The 16,121-nt window shown below is 38.0% G+C and overlaps 1 protein-coding gene across 5 annotated transcripts in view; it reads right to left on the minus strand.

Moving 5' to 3' along the window:
* CERT1 (ceramide transporter 1) overlaps window positions 1-16,121 on the minus strand; it is an 88,238-nt gene that overhangs the window by 11,915 nt on the left and 60,202 nt on the right. For 2 of the 5 annotated variants that reach the window (XM_036410512.2, XM_036410513.1), the window contains exons 11-15: window positions 13,755-13,847; window positions 13,176-13,253; window positions 4,424-4,519; window positions 1,330-1,462; window positions 391-461 (exon numbers count right to left, since the gene is read on the minus strand). In XM_036410512.2, the coding sequence (XP_036266405.1) occupies window positions 391-461; window positions 1,330-1,462; window positions 4,424-4,519; window positions 13,176-13,253; window positions 13,755-13,847 (471 nt within the window). The remainder of the gene's footprint in view (window positions 1-390; window positions 462-1,329; window positions 1,463-4,423; window positions 4,520-13,175; window positions 13,254-13,754; window positions 13,848-16,121) is intronic. The other 3 variants (XM_036410514.2, XM_036410515.1, XM_036410516.2) reach the window with 2 other exon arrangements.

Here is a 16,121-nt window from a genome sequence, read left to right on the forward strand (position 1 = left end):
CAATTTCACATTCAGTGATTGTCAATCTTCTATAGACTAGCTGCTAGAAAAATATTTGCATCCCTGAATTATTAATAAAGTCTTTAGATCTTTTCTGGCATTTAATTTCCTGCCAATGCTTAAAAAATATATTTTATTGATTTTTTAAAGAGAGGAGGGAGAGGGATAGAGAGTTAGAAACATCAATCAGCTGCCACCTCTGCACACCTCCCACTGGGGGATGTGTTCACAACCAACGCACATGCCCTTGACCTGAGACCCTTCAGTCCACAGTCCGACGCTCTATCCACTGAGCCAGACCGGTTAGGGCCTGCCAAATTTTATTTTAAACAATTTCTGTGTTTCAGCTTGAATTATAGTGAAGAGCTTTAGGGGTGAAGAGACATTTACCTTGTGCGTTTGATAAATGATGATTGCATTATCAGCTAATGTTTCCACCACATGAAAGTTTTCTATAGTTGCTGAAATGAAGGGAAAATATTAGTAGCCAAAAAGACATATTACTTTTTCCTAGAAGGTGATTAATCCACTTATACTGAGAATCAATTACAAATGAACATTATAGTAGAATGAACAGGATTCTGCCCCACTTGGACAAAGTTCAAATGGAAGGTAGTTAATGCCTAGTATTAGGGCATTGTGGCTGCGGGAGCTGACTACCAGAAAAAATCTCATTTTCCTTTATTCAACATTCAGCCTTCACAGCAAGAAAGTGATTCCATATCAACACTGCATTACTCAGGCATAAATAATTCCCTAACACTATAAACCCCCTCTCCCCCATCTGCCTATAATCCCTAATTTACTGAAGCTGAATAAACTGCTCTATCTAGGTTTAGGTGACTATATTTACTGGGAGGATTGTCAAACTGTCATTGATACATATCTTTTGATGTTCAAAAGTATATGCAATCTGGTGCCTAAGCCAAGGAAAACATCCCCTGCCAAAGTAACTAAACAAACCACAGCAGGATTCATGTAGGATTTACCAGGGAAACAAAACAATCTAGAAGAAAAGCAGGTAAAATAGAAACAATTTAGTCCTAGCTTTTACACCTGCTAGATCTGTTGCCTCGGACAAGTCATTTGACATATCTGAATTTTACTTTATTACCTATCTTTGCAAAATTGTTGTGGTATTAAATCAAATGCTATAAAATATTGCAAGCATTAAAAAACATGAAAAACTTTATTTAAATATAAAGTATTATCAGTCCCCTATATTTTCTACATTGACTTTGCAAACTATAGATCATATGGAGAAAATCAGATTTGATATTAAATTCTAAATAATAATTATATTAAAATACATTAATAATAGCATCTTACTTTCCCAATCATTGCGAACGTCAACATTCCAGAAGTAATTGCAGACCTCGTGTCCTGTAACTCCTTTAACTGCATGGGTAGCTTTCAAAGGATCCAGAACAATCCCATTTTCTTCTACTTCCCTCCTATATACCTATATAGGACATAATTAAAAACTTGTTTAAAAATTCTAAAGTAAACATTTGAAAGCATGTTTGCAATTTTAACAGCTTTTTAGGATTTTATTTACGAAAATCTCTTTGTGGAACATAAACATTCTGTTAAATTAAGTTTAAAATTTTAAATTATTAACACCTTAAAAATATTTAAAACTACAAATCCAAGGTAAATTTCAACTATGAAAAAATATGAATATATCATTAATGACTAATCACTGTGAGTTGTTAAAAAAATAAATATATCAATTTAAGTCAGGTATTATTTACTGAACATTCTCAAGGACTGTTCACAACACGGCAAAAACGACAAGCCTGGTTAAAACACAATCTCCTTAAGGGATACTGATTTGAGTCAGCTGTGTTCACTGATGTATTCCCCCACATCTAGCATAGTATCTGAAACCCAGTAAAGCAACTATTTGTTGAATCAATGATTGGATACTAAAATGTAATAAAGATCTATGTTCTCTTGCTTTAAATACTGAGGTTGTATACTAAAGTGCTGATTAAAACTAGTTATTTCAAAATTATTGTGGACTTGCTACTTTAGAGAACCCTGTACTAAGTTCTTTTTTTAAAAAAAAAAATCCTCATCTGAGGACATGCTGAGAGAGAGAAAGGGAAGAGAGAGGAGAGAGAGAAAGAGAAAGAAAGGGAAGAGAAAAGAAGAGAAAAGAGAAAAGAGAAGAGAAACATGGATTGGTTGCTTCCCACATGCGCCCCGACTGGGAATCAAACTCAAAACCTTTTGGTGAATGGGATAATGCTCCAAGCAACTGAGCCACCTGGCCAGGGCCTGTAATAAGTTCTTTTGACAAATGATTAAACATGTTACCAAAGGAAGAATCAGCTCTCAATTTATGGAGTGCCCATGGAGCCAGATAATACTAGGTATTTCACATAAAGTTTCTCTTTTACAATCTCTCTCCCCAAACTCCATTCCCTACATGCTTATTTATTTGCTAGTGGGTCTGCTATTTTCCAAGTCATCTGAAATGGAACTCTGTAGACTTTTGGTTCCTTCTCTCACATTTCACATGGGCTATTAAGATTATTACAAATCTTCTATAAAAAACAACTTGACTTTTCTACTTTGATTACTCTTTTAGGTAGACTTTCAATATCTTATACCTGACTTTCTCAAGTGGTTTTCTCGGTCTTTTGCTGCTTCCCTTTCAGCTTACTCTTCTGAAAATGTTACTTTGCATAGTGGCTTACCTGTTGCTACAAAGGGTAGGCTATTTGCTTTAGTGGGTTATTTTATAATCCAGCCCTAATTTCTCTTTCTAATGTTGTTGGTTGTAGGAGCACTTATTAGTCTCTTTGCTTCCTGGAATTTCCCTAAGGGAGAAACACTTATCTGAACAATGAGTACAGAGGGAGAACTAGGCAGATGTGGCTCAACCCCTTCTGCAGAAAATATGCATCCTGGTCTGCTTTTAGGGCTCTTGTGGGAAAGGCCTCTGATTATCCAGGTATATGAAACATGTTTAGAGGTAACATATTAGCAAGACATTGTGACAGCTGGTCTCCATGTTGTAATTCAATCAAATCATCAGAATTATAGAATTTTGGTATCTCATTTGCCTGTCTCTTCTAACTTATTTCTTACTAGAGGTCTGGTGTATGAAATTTGTGCACAGGAGGGAAAAAGGGGGGCAGCGCGGGTGTAAGTGTGTCCTCAGCCCAGCCTGCACTGTCTCCAGTCTAGGACCCCTCGAGGGATGTCCAACTGCCCATTTAGGCCTAATCCCGGAGGCACAGGGCCTAAATGGGCAGTTGGATATCCCTCTCACAATCCAGGACTGCTGGCTCCCAAACGCTCACCTGCCTGCTTGCCTGATTGCCCCTAACTGCTTCTGCCTGCCAGGCTGATCACCCCCTAACCACTCCCCTGCCAGCCTGATCAATGCCTAACTGGTCCCCTACCAGCCTGATTGCTCCTAACTGCCCTCCCCCTGCAGGCCTGGTCACCCCTATCTGCCCTCCCCTGCCAGCTTGGTCGCCCCTAACTGTACTCCCCTGCTGGTCCTAACTGCCCTCCCTTGCCAGCCTGGTCCTTCCCAACTGCACTCCCCTGCAGACCTTGTCCCTCCCAACTGCCCTTCCCTGCAGGCCTGGTCCTACCCAACTCCCCTCCCCTGCAGGCCTGGTCCCTCCCAACTACCTTCTGCTGCAGGCCTTGTTGCCCACAATTGCCCTCCCCCGCCAGCCATCTTGTGGTGGCCATCTTATGTCCACATGGGGGCAGCCATATTTGACCACATGGGGGTGGCCATCTTGTGTTGGAGTGATGGTCAATTTGCATATTACCCTTTTATTAGATAGGATTCCCTATTCAGGAGGAGAGGAAATTCCAACACTTAATATTGCATACCATTTGCTAGAATAATTCTGGTCAACACAGTCTATATAAAACTCCTGAATAACAAATTAACTTTCAACAGTGAATTCAGTCAGACAGAAAAAGACAAATACTGTATGATTTCACTTATATGTGGAATCTAAAGAAAATAGATGGCCCTGTCCAGTGTGGCTCAGTTGGTTGAGCATCATCCTGTGTACCAACAGGTCCTGGATCCCTGGTTTGATTCCTGGTCACTGCATATACAAGAACCAATCAATAAGTGGAACAACAAATCAATGTTTCTCGCCCCCCCCCCCCTTTTTGTGGCCTGTTCATATTTTAACCACAAAATTTTATTTCTCTATAGCTTAGGCAAAACAGAATGGCTTGTGCATAGATTTGATCATAAAGAAATTATATAAAAGCTAAACCAGGAAAGCAAAAGGACATTTTATTTATCAATATCTGGTGCTTCTTTGATCATATGTTTAAAAGTAATTTTTAAATGCTATCCTTATTCGTATCAATAATGACAGTATGATTGGAATAGAGGTGCAATTAGCAACCTGTAACTTTTCACTATAATTACCTTCATTTCTCCTTCTTCCACAACCAGCTGCCAATTGGCATCTCCACCTACGTCCTGTAATGAGTAAGTCATGTGGTTCTGCACCATCTCTTCCACCTTGAAAAGAAAAAAGTAAAGCTATGAGAATCCGCCTCCAATTAATAGCTATGACATAATCTCTAAAAAAAAAAAAAGATATTCAGTTTTACTTCAGTTCTAAAAAGATGCTCTTAAGAGAGCTGAGCAACCAAATATTAATACACAAAGGTTAGTAGGTTTGAAAAGTTTAGTCTACATTCTAGATATAATATCTAGGTTAATGACAGGAGGAAGAACTAATGGAAAGATGCTTCAATCAAATAACATACTGTACACTGGGCCTAAGGTGCATCGAGTGACCAAAATAAGCATTTGGGGGGGGGGGGGAGAGGAGAATTCTTTCCTTTACCATAAAGCACTTCCTTACAGAGATGAAGTCTTAAAGCATAAATTCATTAAACTCTAAGGATAAAAGGAGCATGAAGAGGCCATCTAGTCTAGTGTTTCTATATTTAAGACTACACTGAGATACTAGAAAATTCATCATACACCAAGATTTCCCTACAAAAGGTAATAAAATTTTGAATATTTCAGTGAAATGATAAAAGAGATTGTTGCTGAAGGAACTGACTCCTTTACCATCTACTCATAGACACTTTAAACTCTACTATTTTCTAATTTTTTTACTCCGTATTTTGTTTTATGTAATAAATACATTAAAGAAGACAGGAAGAATTGAAAAATATATGTACTGTCCAATTAAAAATGTATTCCTAAGTTTACCTACATATTTTACATAAAATCTATGTTCATTAGGGATAAAAAAATAACCAGATTTACACATACTTTATTCTTAAAATATATATTTTTTATGGATTTCAGAGAGGAAGCGAGAAAAACATCAATGATGATAGAGAATTATTTATTGGCTGCCTCCTGCACACCACACACTGTGGATTGCGAGTGTGACTTCCTGGTTCATAGGTTGACACTTAGCCACTGAGCTATGCCAGCCAGGTTACACATATTTTGAAATAAACAAATACAAAATTAATGGCTTGGGGGTAGAAATTTAAAATTACTAACTGGGGATATATAAGTTTTATACACAAAAGAATGCGATCAATATGGTATTGTGGTTGCAATTCTGCTACATCAAGCTTTCTAGATCTCAGAATGCATCTTTGGTTATTGAAAGCAGGATGCTGAAAGTATCCCCTTAATTGGCAGTGATCATAAAAAGGTTTTGATAAAAATACATGCTGAGATTCTATAATCTATTTTTGTATTAAATAAAAACTAAGATAACATTTTATTTCTTAATTCATTGCTCAAAACAATGTCAATGGTGTTGAGTTGCACACTTGAGAGAAAATTTAAAATGTGACTAATAGAACATTCTATAGTTTTATAAAGCATAACTTCAGAAGCTGTTTGGAAAACATGTGCCTCTATAATTTTGAAATATGCTTACAGAAGATGAGGATGACTAAAGTGGGACACCAAGTTACAAATACATTCAAACTGTATTTCATTTACAAAAGAGAAGAAAGTTAGTTCCAGTTAGTATCCATATGTAAAAAAGCCACAGTAGCACTGCCATCATTGTCTGCTTTACATACTGATATGGAAAATGTTTATTCTTTTTTTTTTTTTTATTTTTTTTTTAATAAGTTTTTATTGTTCATATTATTACAAATGTTCCTTTCCCCCCCCCCCCCCACCATTGCTCTCCTCCACCAGGTTCCCACCCCACCCTCTGCCCTTTCCCCTCTCCCCATTGTCCTCATCCATAGGTGCACAGTTTATGTTCAGTCTCTTCCCACGCCCCCCTCTCCCCTTTTCCCCAAGAATCGTCAGTTCACTCCCCTTCCATACCTCTGATTCTATTATATTCAACAGTTAATATTGTTCATCAGATTTTTTTTTAATTTCCTTGGTTTTTAGATTCACTTGTTGATAGTTACGTATTTGTTGTTCATAATTTTTATCTTTGTTTACCTTCTCTTCTGAAAGAACCCCCTTCAGCAATTCATATAATTCTGGTTTGGCAGTGATGAACTCCATTAGCTTTTTTTTATTAGTGAAGCTCTTTATCTGGCCTTCGATTCTGAGTAATAGCTTTGCTGGGTAGATTATTTTTGGCTGTAGGTTCTCGCTATTCATCACCTTGAATATTTCTTGCCATTCCCGTCTGGCCTGCATGGTTTCTGTTGAGAAGTCAGCTGACAATCGTATAGGTGCTCCTTTATAGGTTACTACCTTCTTTGCTCTTGCTTCTTTTAATATTCTCTCTTTGTCTTTTGCTCTTGGAATTTTAATAATGATGTGTCTCGGTGTGGTCCTCTTTGGATTCCTTTTGTTTGGAGTTCTGTGTGCTTCCTGGACTTGTAAGTCTAATTCTTTCACCAGATGGGGGAAGTTTTCTATCACTATTTCTTTCAGTATGTTTTCGATATCTTGCTCTCTCTCATCTTCTGGGACCCCCATAATTCTGATGTTGGTTCGCTTGAAGTTGTCCCAGAGGTTTCTTACATTATCTTCAATTTTCTGGATTCTCTTGCCTTCTAGCTTCTGTGGAGGAGTGTCTTCTGGCTCTCTATGTTCCAAATCTTTGACTTGATTCTTGCGATCTTCCCTTCTGTTTTTAGGACTCTGTAAAATATTTTTTATTTCAGACAATGTATTCTTTATTTCTTGTTGATCCCTTATCATTTCTTGTTGACTCCTTATTAATTCTAGTTGATCTCTTTTCATATCCTCATAGGCCTTATCCATCTTTTCTAGGAAATTCTTGAAAAACCTTGTAAGCGTAGATTTGAACTCTATATCCAGACGCTTTTTGTCCTCCATTTCTTTCGTTTGTGATCTATTTTGTTGTCGCATTTCGCAGTTACAGATGGGGCGGGATTTCAGGGTGGAGCCTACAGCCTTGGCTTCTGTCAGCCCCGCCCTATGCGGGTCCTTCAGTGCTCGCTGCCGGCGCCTCTGAGAGAAAGGTGCCCTCGATTTTCGCCTGCTGCCAAACAGTCTATGCTCTCCCCCAATGAGCCCGGAACTGGGGTTCAGTTCAGTTGGAAGTGGAGTTGGAGGTGGCGTTCAGAGCAGTCTGGAGCCCCAGTCTCCTTCCCGTCAGGGCAATCCCGCGGCACAGCCGACAGTCCCTTCTCTGCGCGCAGTGTGCGCACCTCTGGGACCTCCTTTCGCCTCTCCCGGGGTTCTGCCTTACAGCCCGGCTCCCTATGGCTGAGCCTGAGTCCCCGGGGTCTGGCTTAAAACTGGAGATCAGAGCAGTCGGGGGCCCAGCACAGTCGGAGTTTTATCTCCTTTCCGCTAGGGAACGCCCGCCAGGCACTCGGCCTCCCTCCTCTCCGGCTCCGTCCTCTCCGCGCTCCGCGTCTCTGTACCTTGGCTTTTCCAGCTCCTCCGCACCTCCTTCTGGTTTTCTCCTTGCTTCTCGCTGTAGAATTTCCAGTCAGTCAACCTTCCTGTAGTTCTGGGCAATGTCCGTTTTATATTTTAGTTGTATTTTATTGAAATTGTTGTGTGCGGCTGCGGCTAGGTGTTCACCTGGGCGCAGCCATCTTGGATCTCTCGGAAAATGTTTATTCTTATTAGATCCTAAGATCTTAAAAATCTTTAGATTTGATATGTACTTTTTAGGTTGGACACTGGGAGTTAAGAACACCTTTATCTATTAAAAGATTCAAAGGCAAAAAGAAATGTTCCCCCCAACTAAGCCCTACTTATTAATGGATTACTTGTGAAAGAAGAATGTTAAGGTTTTATTCTGGTAAAAACAAGAGTGAGTTCTGTTAAAAAAACATTTACTGCCATTTAGCTCCGTTGGAACGGATGCAGGTAACTGTGTTTTTGTTTGGGAGGCTCTTCCTAAATTAGCAATTTCAAGTTTGAAAAATTATCTATTTTGGTTTAAAAAAAAATCAGATTCCACAAATATAAACTGACAGAAGGTAACATAAGTTAAAATAATGCAAAGTAAGTATATTTAACATTGCCTTTCTAGATAGATTAAAAAATAAATAAAAATGGTATTTATATAACAATTATCACTGTATCTATGTAAGTTTTTGGTCTTTTGCCCTATCTGCTTCTTTGACTTAAGAGGGCTTGAAAAAGTCCACCAGAGAAACAAATAAGATGTCTTCAGTGCAGTAGTCTTAGGAAATTAAAGAAACTAATGAAGTACTCAATTATTGTAGTAACCATTTCTGCAAAGCCTTCATCATGAAATCTTTATTCAAGCATCTTCCTCTAGGTAATAACATTAGGATTAAGAAGAAAGGAGATACAGGTATAATTTCATTATAATGAATTTTATGTTCACTGCAGTAAAATATGAAGTAGCCAATCTTACTACAGGAGCAGTGACTAGGGCATTCATGACCACAGATACTTCAGATCTAATCTAATGACCTACTCCATTTATTGTTTCAGTTATGATTCTGTATATAAAAAATAAGTAGGACACAAGGGACCATTAAGTTGGACAACAAGAATAAACCAAGCCAAATTTATCATTTTCTTAGGTTCAAAAATTGATCTACTAAAAAATGTTCCTAGTAACACCTAATATTAAAAAAGAAAAAAAGAAAAAAAAAAAGACTGGACCAAATTACTGAAGCAGGTTTCCCCTGCTTTAATTGTATAAAGTTTAATTAGATAAACATAATTTTAGGAATCATGCCCTTGATTTTTTTGGACCTACAGTTAAAAATGATGAGCTACACAGACAGTATCTTCATACCAAATGAACTATGAAAAAAATGGATAAAACATTTGAAATAAGAGGTGATGGTACTCTAATTATTATCCTTTCACCTCACATCTGAATCATTCACTATGTCATTTTAAGAGGCTGTCTAATTTAATTTTTCTAATTATTAAGACAGTAATTTCAAATATTTAAATTTTTTAAAAAAATATATTTTATTGATTTTGTACAGAGAGGAAGGGAGAGAGATAGGGAGTTAGAAACATCGATGAGAGAGAGTCATCGATCAGCTGCCTCTTGCACACCCCCTACGGAGATGTGCCCACAACCAAGGTACATGCCCTTGACCGGAATCGAACCCGGGACCTTTCAGGCCCCAAGCCGATGCTCTATCAATTGAGCCAAACCGGTTTTGGCTAAATTTTTTTTTATTAATTTTAGAAAGAGGGAGGAAGGGTAGAGGGAGGGAGAATCAGAGACAAACATTGATATGTTGCTCCACTAAGTTATGCATTCATTGGTTGATTCATGTATGTGTACCCTGACAGAGATCAAATCTGAAACTTGGGCATATCTGGACGATGCTCTAACCAGCTCAGCTATTTGGCCAGGGTAATATAGTAATTAAAAAAAAATTGACCTTTGATAGCACAACAACACTGTAATGAACAAAATTCTACTGAACAAAAATAAACCTATTATAGAAGGGCTCAAATATAGCTTAGATCTCTTTCTCTTATACATTTTTAAGGAATACTACTATGCTTATTATTACAGTTACAGAGTCAGAGAGCTATTTGTTGGATAGTTTATTAATAACAAGTTAAGAGTGTACTGTTAAACTAAAAGAAAAAGGCCCAAAACATGAATAGTCAATTCACAGAAAAATTGCAAACTTGCAAGAAGCAAAAATACCACTTACAGTGTATCACATTGGCAAATTAACTGAATTATAATATTCAGTGTCAGTATAGTAAAAGAAAACTGACCTGGGAATGCAGTTGGTTCAACCTTTTTAATGAACAGTTTGGTAATCTAATTTAAAATTCATAAGTGTGCATGGCCTTTATCTTAACAATTCTAAGAATATATTCTGAGGAAATAATTCAATCAGTGTACAAAAAAATGTATATAAAAAGATGTTGTATATACAAGAATGCCCATGGTAGTACTACTTATAATAGTGATAAAATAAAAATTCAATATCAGGTGAGAAGGTAAACCCAGGATGCAATCTATAAATAGGTAAGTAGATATAGACCTTTGTTTATTACTGGTGGGAAGATGGACCTAATTATATGTTTAAAAAATAAAGCTGATTACAAAATAGTATATATAGATTTAACTACTGTGGTAGAAACAGACAATTCAGGTATGTGTATTTATCATATGAGCCTGATTTTTTATATGCATGAGAATATCTATCAAGTGGTACAGTATTTTACTTTTATTTACTTTCTAGATCTGCTACAATTACCATATTTTTCGGACCATAAGACGCTCCGGACCATAAGACAAACCAGTTTTTAGAGAAGGGAAATGAAGAAAAAAAGATTCTGAAACCAATAGTGTCCTAAAATATTTTATGTGCATTAAAACCCAACATCACAGTCATAAACACATGTAATCAACCTTGTAAAGTAAACAGCAGCATTTAGAACCATTTTAGAGCCGGGCAAGCACACAGAGACCACACAGAGCCGGGCAAGTAAAAAAACTTTTTTTTTAAAGTATATGTGTAGGCTATATTTGGACCATAAGACGCAGGGACTTTTCCCCCCCAGTTCTGGGGGGAAAAAAGTGCGTCTTATGGTCCGAAAAATACGGTAGCATGTATTACTGTACAGTAAAAAAGGGAGAAGTAAAATAATTACCACAACAATGTGTTACTATGAACATAAAGTAGAAAAGCTTTATACAGAATTGTTTTTGCAGTTATGTTCCCCATGGATTGATTAACCTGCAGCTGTACTGCCCACGCTTTGATTTTATTTTTTCAAAAGATGATTTTTTTCTCTCATTTTGAAATGACATCTTTAGTTGGAAACTGTGTAATGCAAATAAATGTGACATATTTAGTTGGCAATTGTAATGCAAATAAATGTGACCAAAAGATCAATTTATAAATCCAAGTTTTTTCTATTTTCTGTATGCTTTGATTTAGAGCTACTTCATTCCCAATTTCTATCCAGAAGACAGATTCATAATTTGCTGTTAGTTTCCTAGTAGATTCACTTATTTTATTTGAAGTTATTTTTCAGGGCATCTCATAATTCTATGCTTAATTATCCTGTCCAATCAGGATTATGAATATAATTTCAACAAAGCAGTCATGAGCTGAGACTTGTACACCGATGGCAAAGCCAATTAATCAATAGCTACATGCCAAAGCCCAAGTTTGCTAATGATACCAAATACTTTAGCAAGGACAATAAACACTCGAACCTCAACGTTATTTGTCTTCATTTTTGCCCTTTTTTTTGGAATATGACAGTATAATAATCAAAACCTTAATCTGGTCAGTCACATGCATCACATATTAGGGAAAGAAACTCTTTGGAAAGATTTCTAAACTTACAAACATAAATTACACAAAAAATTAGGTAAAGAATTAAGCTATGATTTGGCAGAAATCTTGTAAAAGCTGGGCACCTACTTCTCAGTGACATAGTCACCTATACTTGAAGGCTGTCAGTTGTACTATAGCTCTCTATAGCCAGGGTCCTGATGAGGGTTCTGAAACCTCAATTCTTAGGCACTTATCAGTGGCTTGTATTCTTTTCTTGCTCTCATTTATATTTTCTTTCACTTATAGTCTGTTTATTCCTATAATTTAAGGGAAAATGGTGACCAGTACTAATGGGTTTTAGTTAGTTTGGCTCTGGGTGATTTCTGATAAATTGATACATCTCTTTCTCAAAAATGTTTAAGGAGAAAAAAGCTGCAAAAATCTGAACACAAAATTTGAATTTAGACTTATTGTTCTTTACTGCATAGTTAAAAACTAATGTAAATTTTATTCATATGTGTGAACTAATCTGTTTTGAATTATGCCTTTTAAAAACTTTTATTGAAATACTCTGATAAGAGAAAAATGATGTAAATAATACTGATTAACTCAAAGAAATTATGTTGTTATATTATTAAAAGCTCACTTACTGAGCACTGACAATATGGCAGCCCCTAGGTAGACCTGAGTCCTAGCTAGATCACAGAAGTGCAGCTAACACAATTTAAACTTGGGTAACTTTGGGAATTCAAGTTCTTAAAAATAAAATGATTTAATCCAATAAAATGCAATCACCAGAGCGATACAAAGTTGAATTGTAAAGATGGGAAGATAAAAAAAATATTGTCCCCCAACTATGCTAATGCTAAAATATATTGTCTTAATGATTTTATTATGTGACTGCAAGCATCTAGCTTCCTGTGTTAAATTCCTAAACCCTTACCATTGATACCAAATAATCAATTCAAACCAATTTCCATACATATAATATAGAAGTATTAATTTATAATATCAAATGGTAATGTGCATAAGCAAAGTACAAGCTATTCAACAAGTATTATTTAAAAAGTTATTTTCCTGTTGAATATAATTATATTTTAAATTAGATTAGAAGTGAGGCTGCTGAATCCTGCTTTTATGCTCTAACCATGTCCATCAAAGTTGCTGAATCCTGTCTGAAGAAATTAGATATTACATAATATTTAAGAACCATGTACTTTCAGTTATTTCAATTCAATTTACAATCTTTCAGAAATACCTCCAATATGGCAACATTTCAAGTTATTCACAGTAAAAGATACAAAGGGCACATGCAAGCTTGATAGAGGAACTATTTAGTAGACAAGGAAGGCCTTTTTAATGCTTATAACTATTTAAAACTTAGAACGAAAAAAGTGGCCTGCCTAGCCAACTGATTTCTCAGAACTGGGAAAGCAGGCTGAAATATAGCACAGAAAGACTCAAGTCCACGCTATACATTCATACAGTACCTGGGAGCTGAATCTGTGAACATCGTCAGAGGCACTGACTAGATCAATGGAAGACATGGAGGAAGAGCGACTATAGGGCTACCAGAGACAGACAAAGAAAAAACCAAGTAATCAGAACAAAGGCACAACAGAGCATTCAGTACCAACTTCCAAACACAAGATAAAGAGAGAGAACAAAGCACTATATGAAACAAGCTCAGCAGCAAGTGCTGAGTCCATGCACGTATTATGTGTTATGCTCCAAAATCTATCTAAAATGAATGCAGAACTTTCAACAATGAAAAATAATACTACTTAAACTCAAAGAAAAAAAGAAACTTAATGTAACTGGCTAATTGGTCTAGTCATTCCCTGTCACACCCCCCTTTCCTCTTAAATGAAAAAGAACTTTATATTCACAAGAAGATTCTGTTTTAGAGGATGCCTATGGAAGAAAACATGTAATACCAAAAAAAAAAAAAAAAAAAATCTCATTACTTAAGTTCAAGAAAAGGGAGAAAACTTATAATACAAAATAGCTCATTAACAGTGAAGAACAACACAGCATATACTTTCAGTAAACTCTGACATTAGGCTTACCTTTTGGACAAATCTATGAGTCCCCACAGAAGAAAAGGCATCTCCAGATGGCATGGATGTAGGCCAATGTAACCTGACCTTTTCGCTCTGTGACTAAGAAAACATATAATGTTAAGATGCGAAGGCTTTTAAGTATATTTTGCAGCTAAAGGATGGTTAATATAACCTATAACCTCAAACCATCAACATTTAATTACTGAACACTTTAGTACTTATGTAGTAGGCAGTTAGATCAACATGAACAGAGCAAGATGACAGGCTAAATACAGAAGGCCAGCAGAGCAGAAAGCCTCAGGTGCCTTGCTATGGGGAAAACAAGGACGTCCATCCCCGGGGTATCCTTTCCTCCCCGGAGCATATCACCAGTCATGTGGGTTAGACCCCCTTAGAGGGCGGGAGAACAAGGGGACTTGCATGATTTCTCCCTCAAGGATTAAGCTCCAGGACAATGAGGTTCTGACCCATATCAAATAATCTTAGGAACAAAGCCTCAGGTCTGTTGACCACAGAGACAGTTTAGGTTAAACTAGGGATTATATCTAGGCCTCAGTTGTGTTTCAGCTCCAGGCCCAGAAAAGCAGCAAAACCAGACAAGCCATGCTTATGGCTGACATGAGGACCGGCTGCATTGACTAATGACTCCTTGCCCTGGTGCTGCCCAATCACTGGAGATCACAACCCTGAAAGGACACATCTGTAAAGCTGATGAATATTCTACTGGAATCTTCCCTGAAACCTCCAGACAAATACCCTCAAGGATGATAACTTAGCGTTGCTTTCTGTATGGAGCACATCTATGCCGTTCCCCACCCTCAGACACGTTTTCCTTGCCTCTTTTTCATAATCTTCAAGGGTCTTCTTTTGCTTCTGTTACTTGTTTCCTGAGCTCATTTCTTCTTACTCACTTCTAGCTCTGTGGCTTTCTAAATAAGCTTTTGCTTGTGTTTTGAGTCTCAGCTCTCAATTCTTTCTTAGGCAGAACTCAAATAGTAAGGACTCAAGAACAGAGGTTGCTGAACTGAGGTACAATCTAACTACACCAAACATGTCAAACTCACAGCCAAGAGGCTGCATGTGCCCCACAATGAATATTTTTGCGACCCAGCCAATATAACCGTATGTAAGAAATGTTTGAATAAAAATTTTGTAACTTAATTTTTACAATATCCTATTATACATAATCTATATTTATAAAAGGCTAAAAAGCCTAAGCAACAGGACAACCTTCTGGTAGCTATGATGCATAATGACCACCAGAGGGCAGATGCTCAATGCAGGAACTGCTGACCTGCAGTGATTTGGCAGTTTCGGCTCTTGGGTGATGTACCTGGAACCAGAGAGAAGAGAGCCTGATTCCGGGGTGCATCACCTGAGAACTGCCCTCAGAATCTGGGATCCCCTCAGGGATGTTGGGAAGCCAGTTTCAGCCCGATCCCTACAGGCCAGGCCAAAGGACCACACCAGTGCAGGAGTACGTGCACTGGGCCTCTATCTATCTACACTAATAAAAGAGACAGATGCAAATTGACCATACCTCTGCTAGGCCCACCAGGCAATCAGGAGTTAGTATGCAAATTAATCCAACAAAGATGGCAGGTTAATTTGCATTATGTAGGCCTCCAGCAATCTGGTTCCTGGGAACATACTCAGGACCCAGGCTGCTCTGAGCCTGTAGGCCTGAGCTGCAGGGGTCCCATAAACTCTCGGCCACTCCTAGCCTACCAGCCTTGGCACAGATCAGCAGGGGACAGGGCGGCAGAGGCTTGAGCAGGGCCTGAGCAGAGCCTGGGGAGTGGGGTGGGGGGTAGTGGGGAAGACCTGCCCAAGCTGTGGCACAGGCTTGATTGGAGCCGGGGGACCCTGCACAAGCCCTGGTGGAGGCTTGAGCAGGGTCTGAATGGAGCCAGGGGCCCTGCCCAATCCGTGACAGAGTCTTGATTGAAGCCAGGGGGCCCTGAGTGAAGTTAGGGGGCCCTATCCAAGCCACATTAGAGGCTTGGGGAGATAAGGGTACCAGCCTTGGCTTGCCAGTAGTCCTGCCTCTGTGTGTGAACTGCAGAAGAAACATCTTTTCTGACCACTCATTGGCTAAGCTCCCTGTACGCCACTGGTAATGTTCTTGGTAACTTGGGTAATAAGAATCAAAAAGGTTAAATTAAAAAAAAAAAAAAAAAAGTGATCTAGGGTTTTTCCACCGCAGTCCTAGAGGAAAAAAACAAAGGTCTGCTGCTAGAGGGTTAAGAAATGTTATATCCTACCCTAGCAGGTTTGGCTCAGTAAATAATGCCTTGACCTGCTGACCGCAGGGTCCAAGTTCGATTCTGATCAAGGGCATGTACCTAGGTTGCAGGGTCCTCCCTGGCCAGG

This window comes from Pipistrellus kuhlii, unplaced genomic scaffold (assembly GCF_014108245.1).
Source record: "Pipistrellus kuhlii isolate mPipKuh1 unplaced genomic scaffold, mPipKuh1.p scaffold_m20_p_4, whole genome shotgun sequence".
NCBI classification, from domain to species: Eukaryota; Metazoa; Chordata; class Mammalia; order Chiroptera; family Vespertilionidae; genus Pipistrellus; species Pipistrellus kuhlii.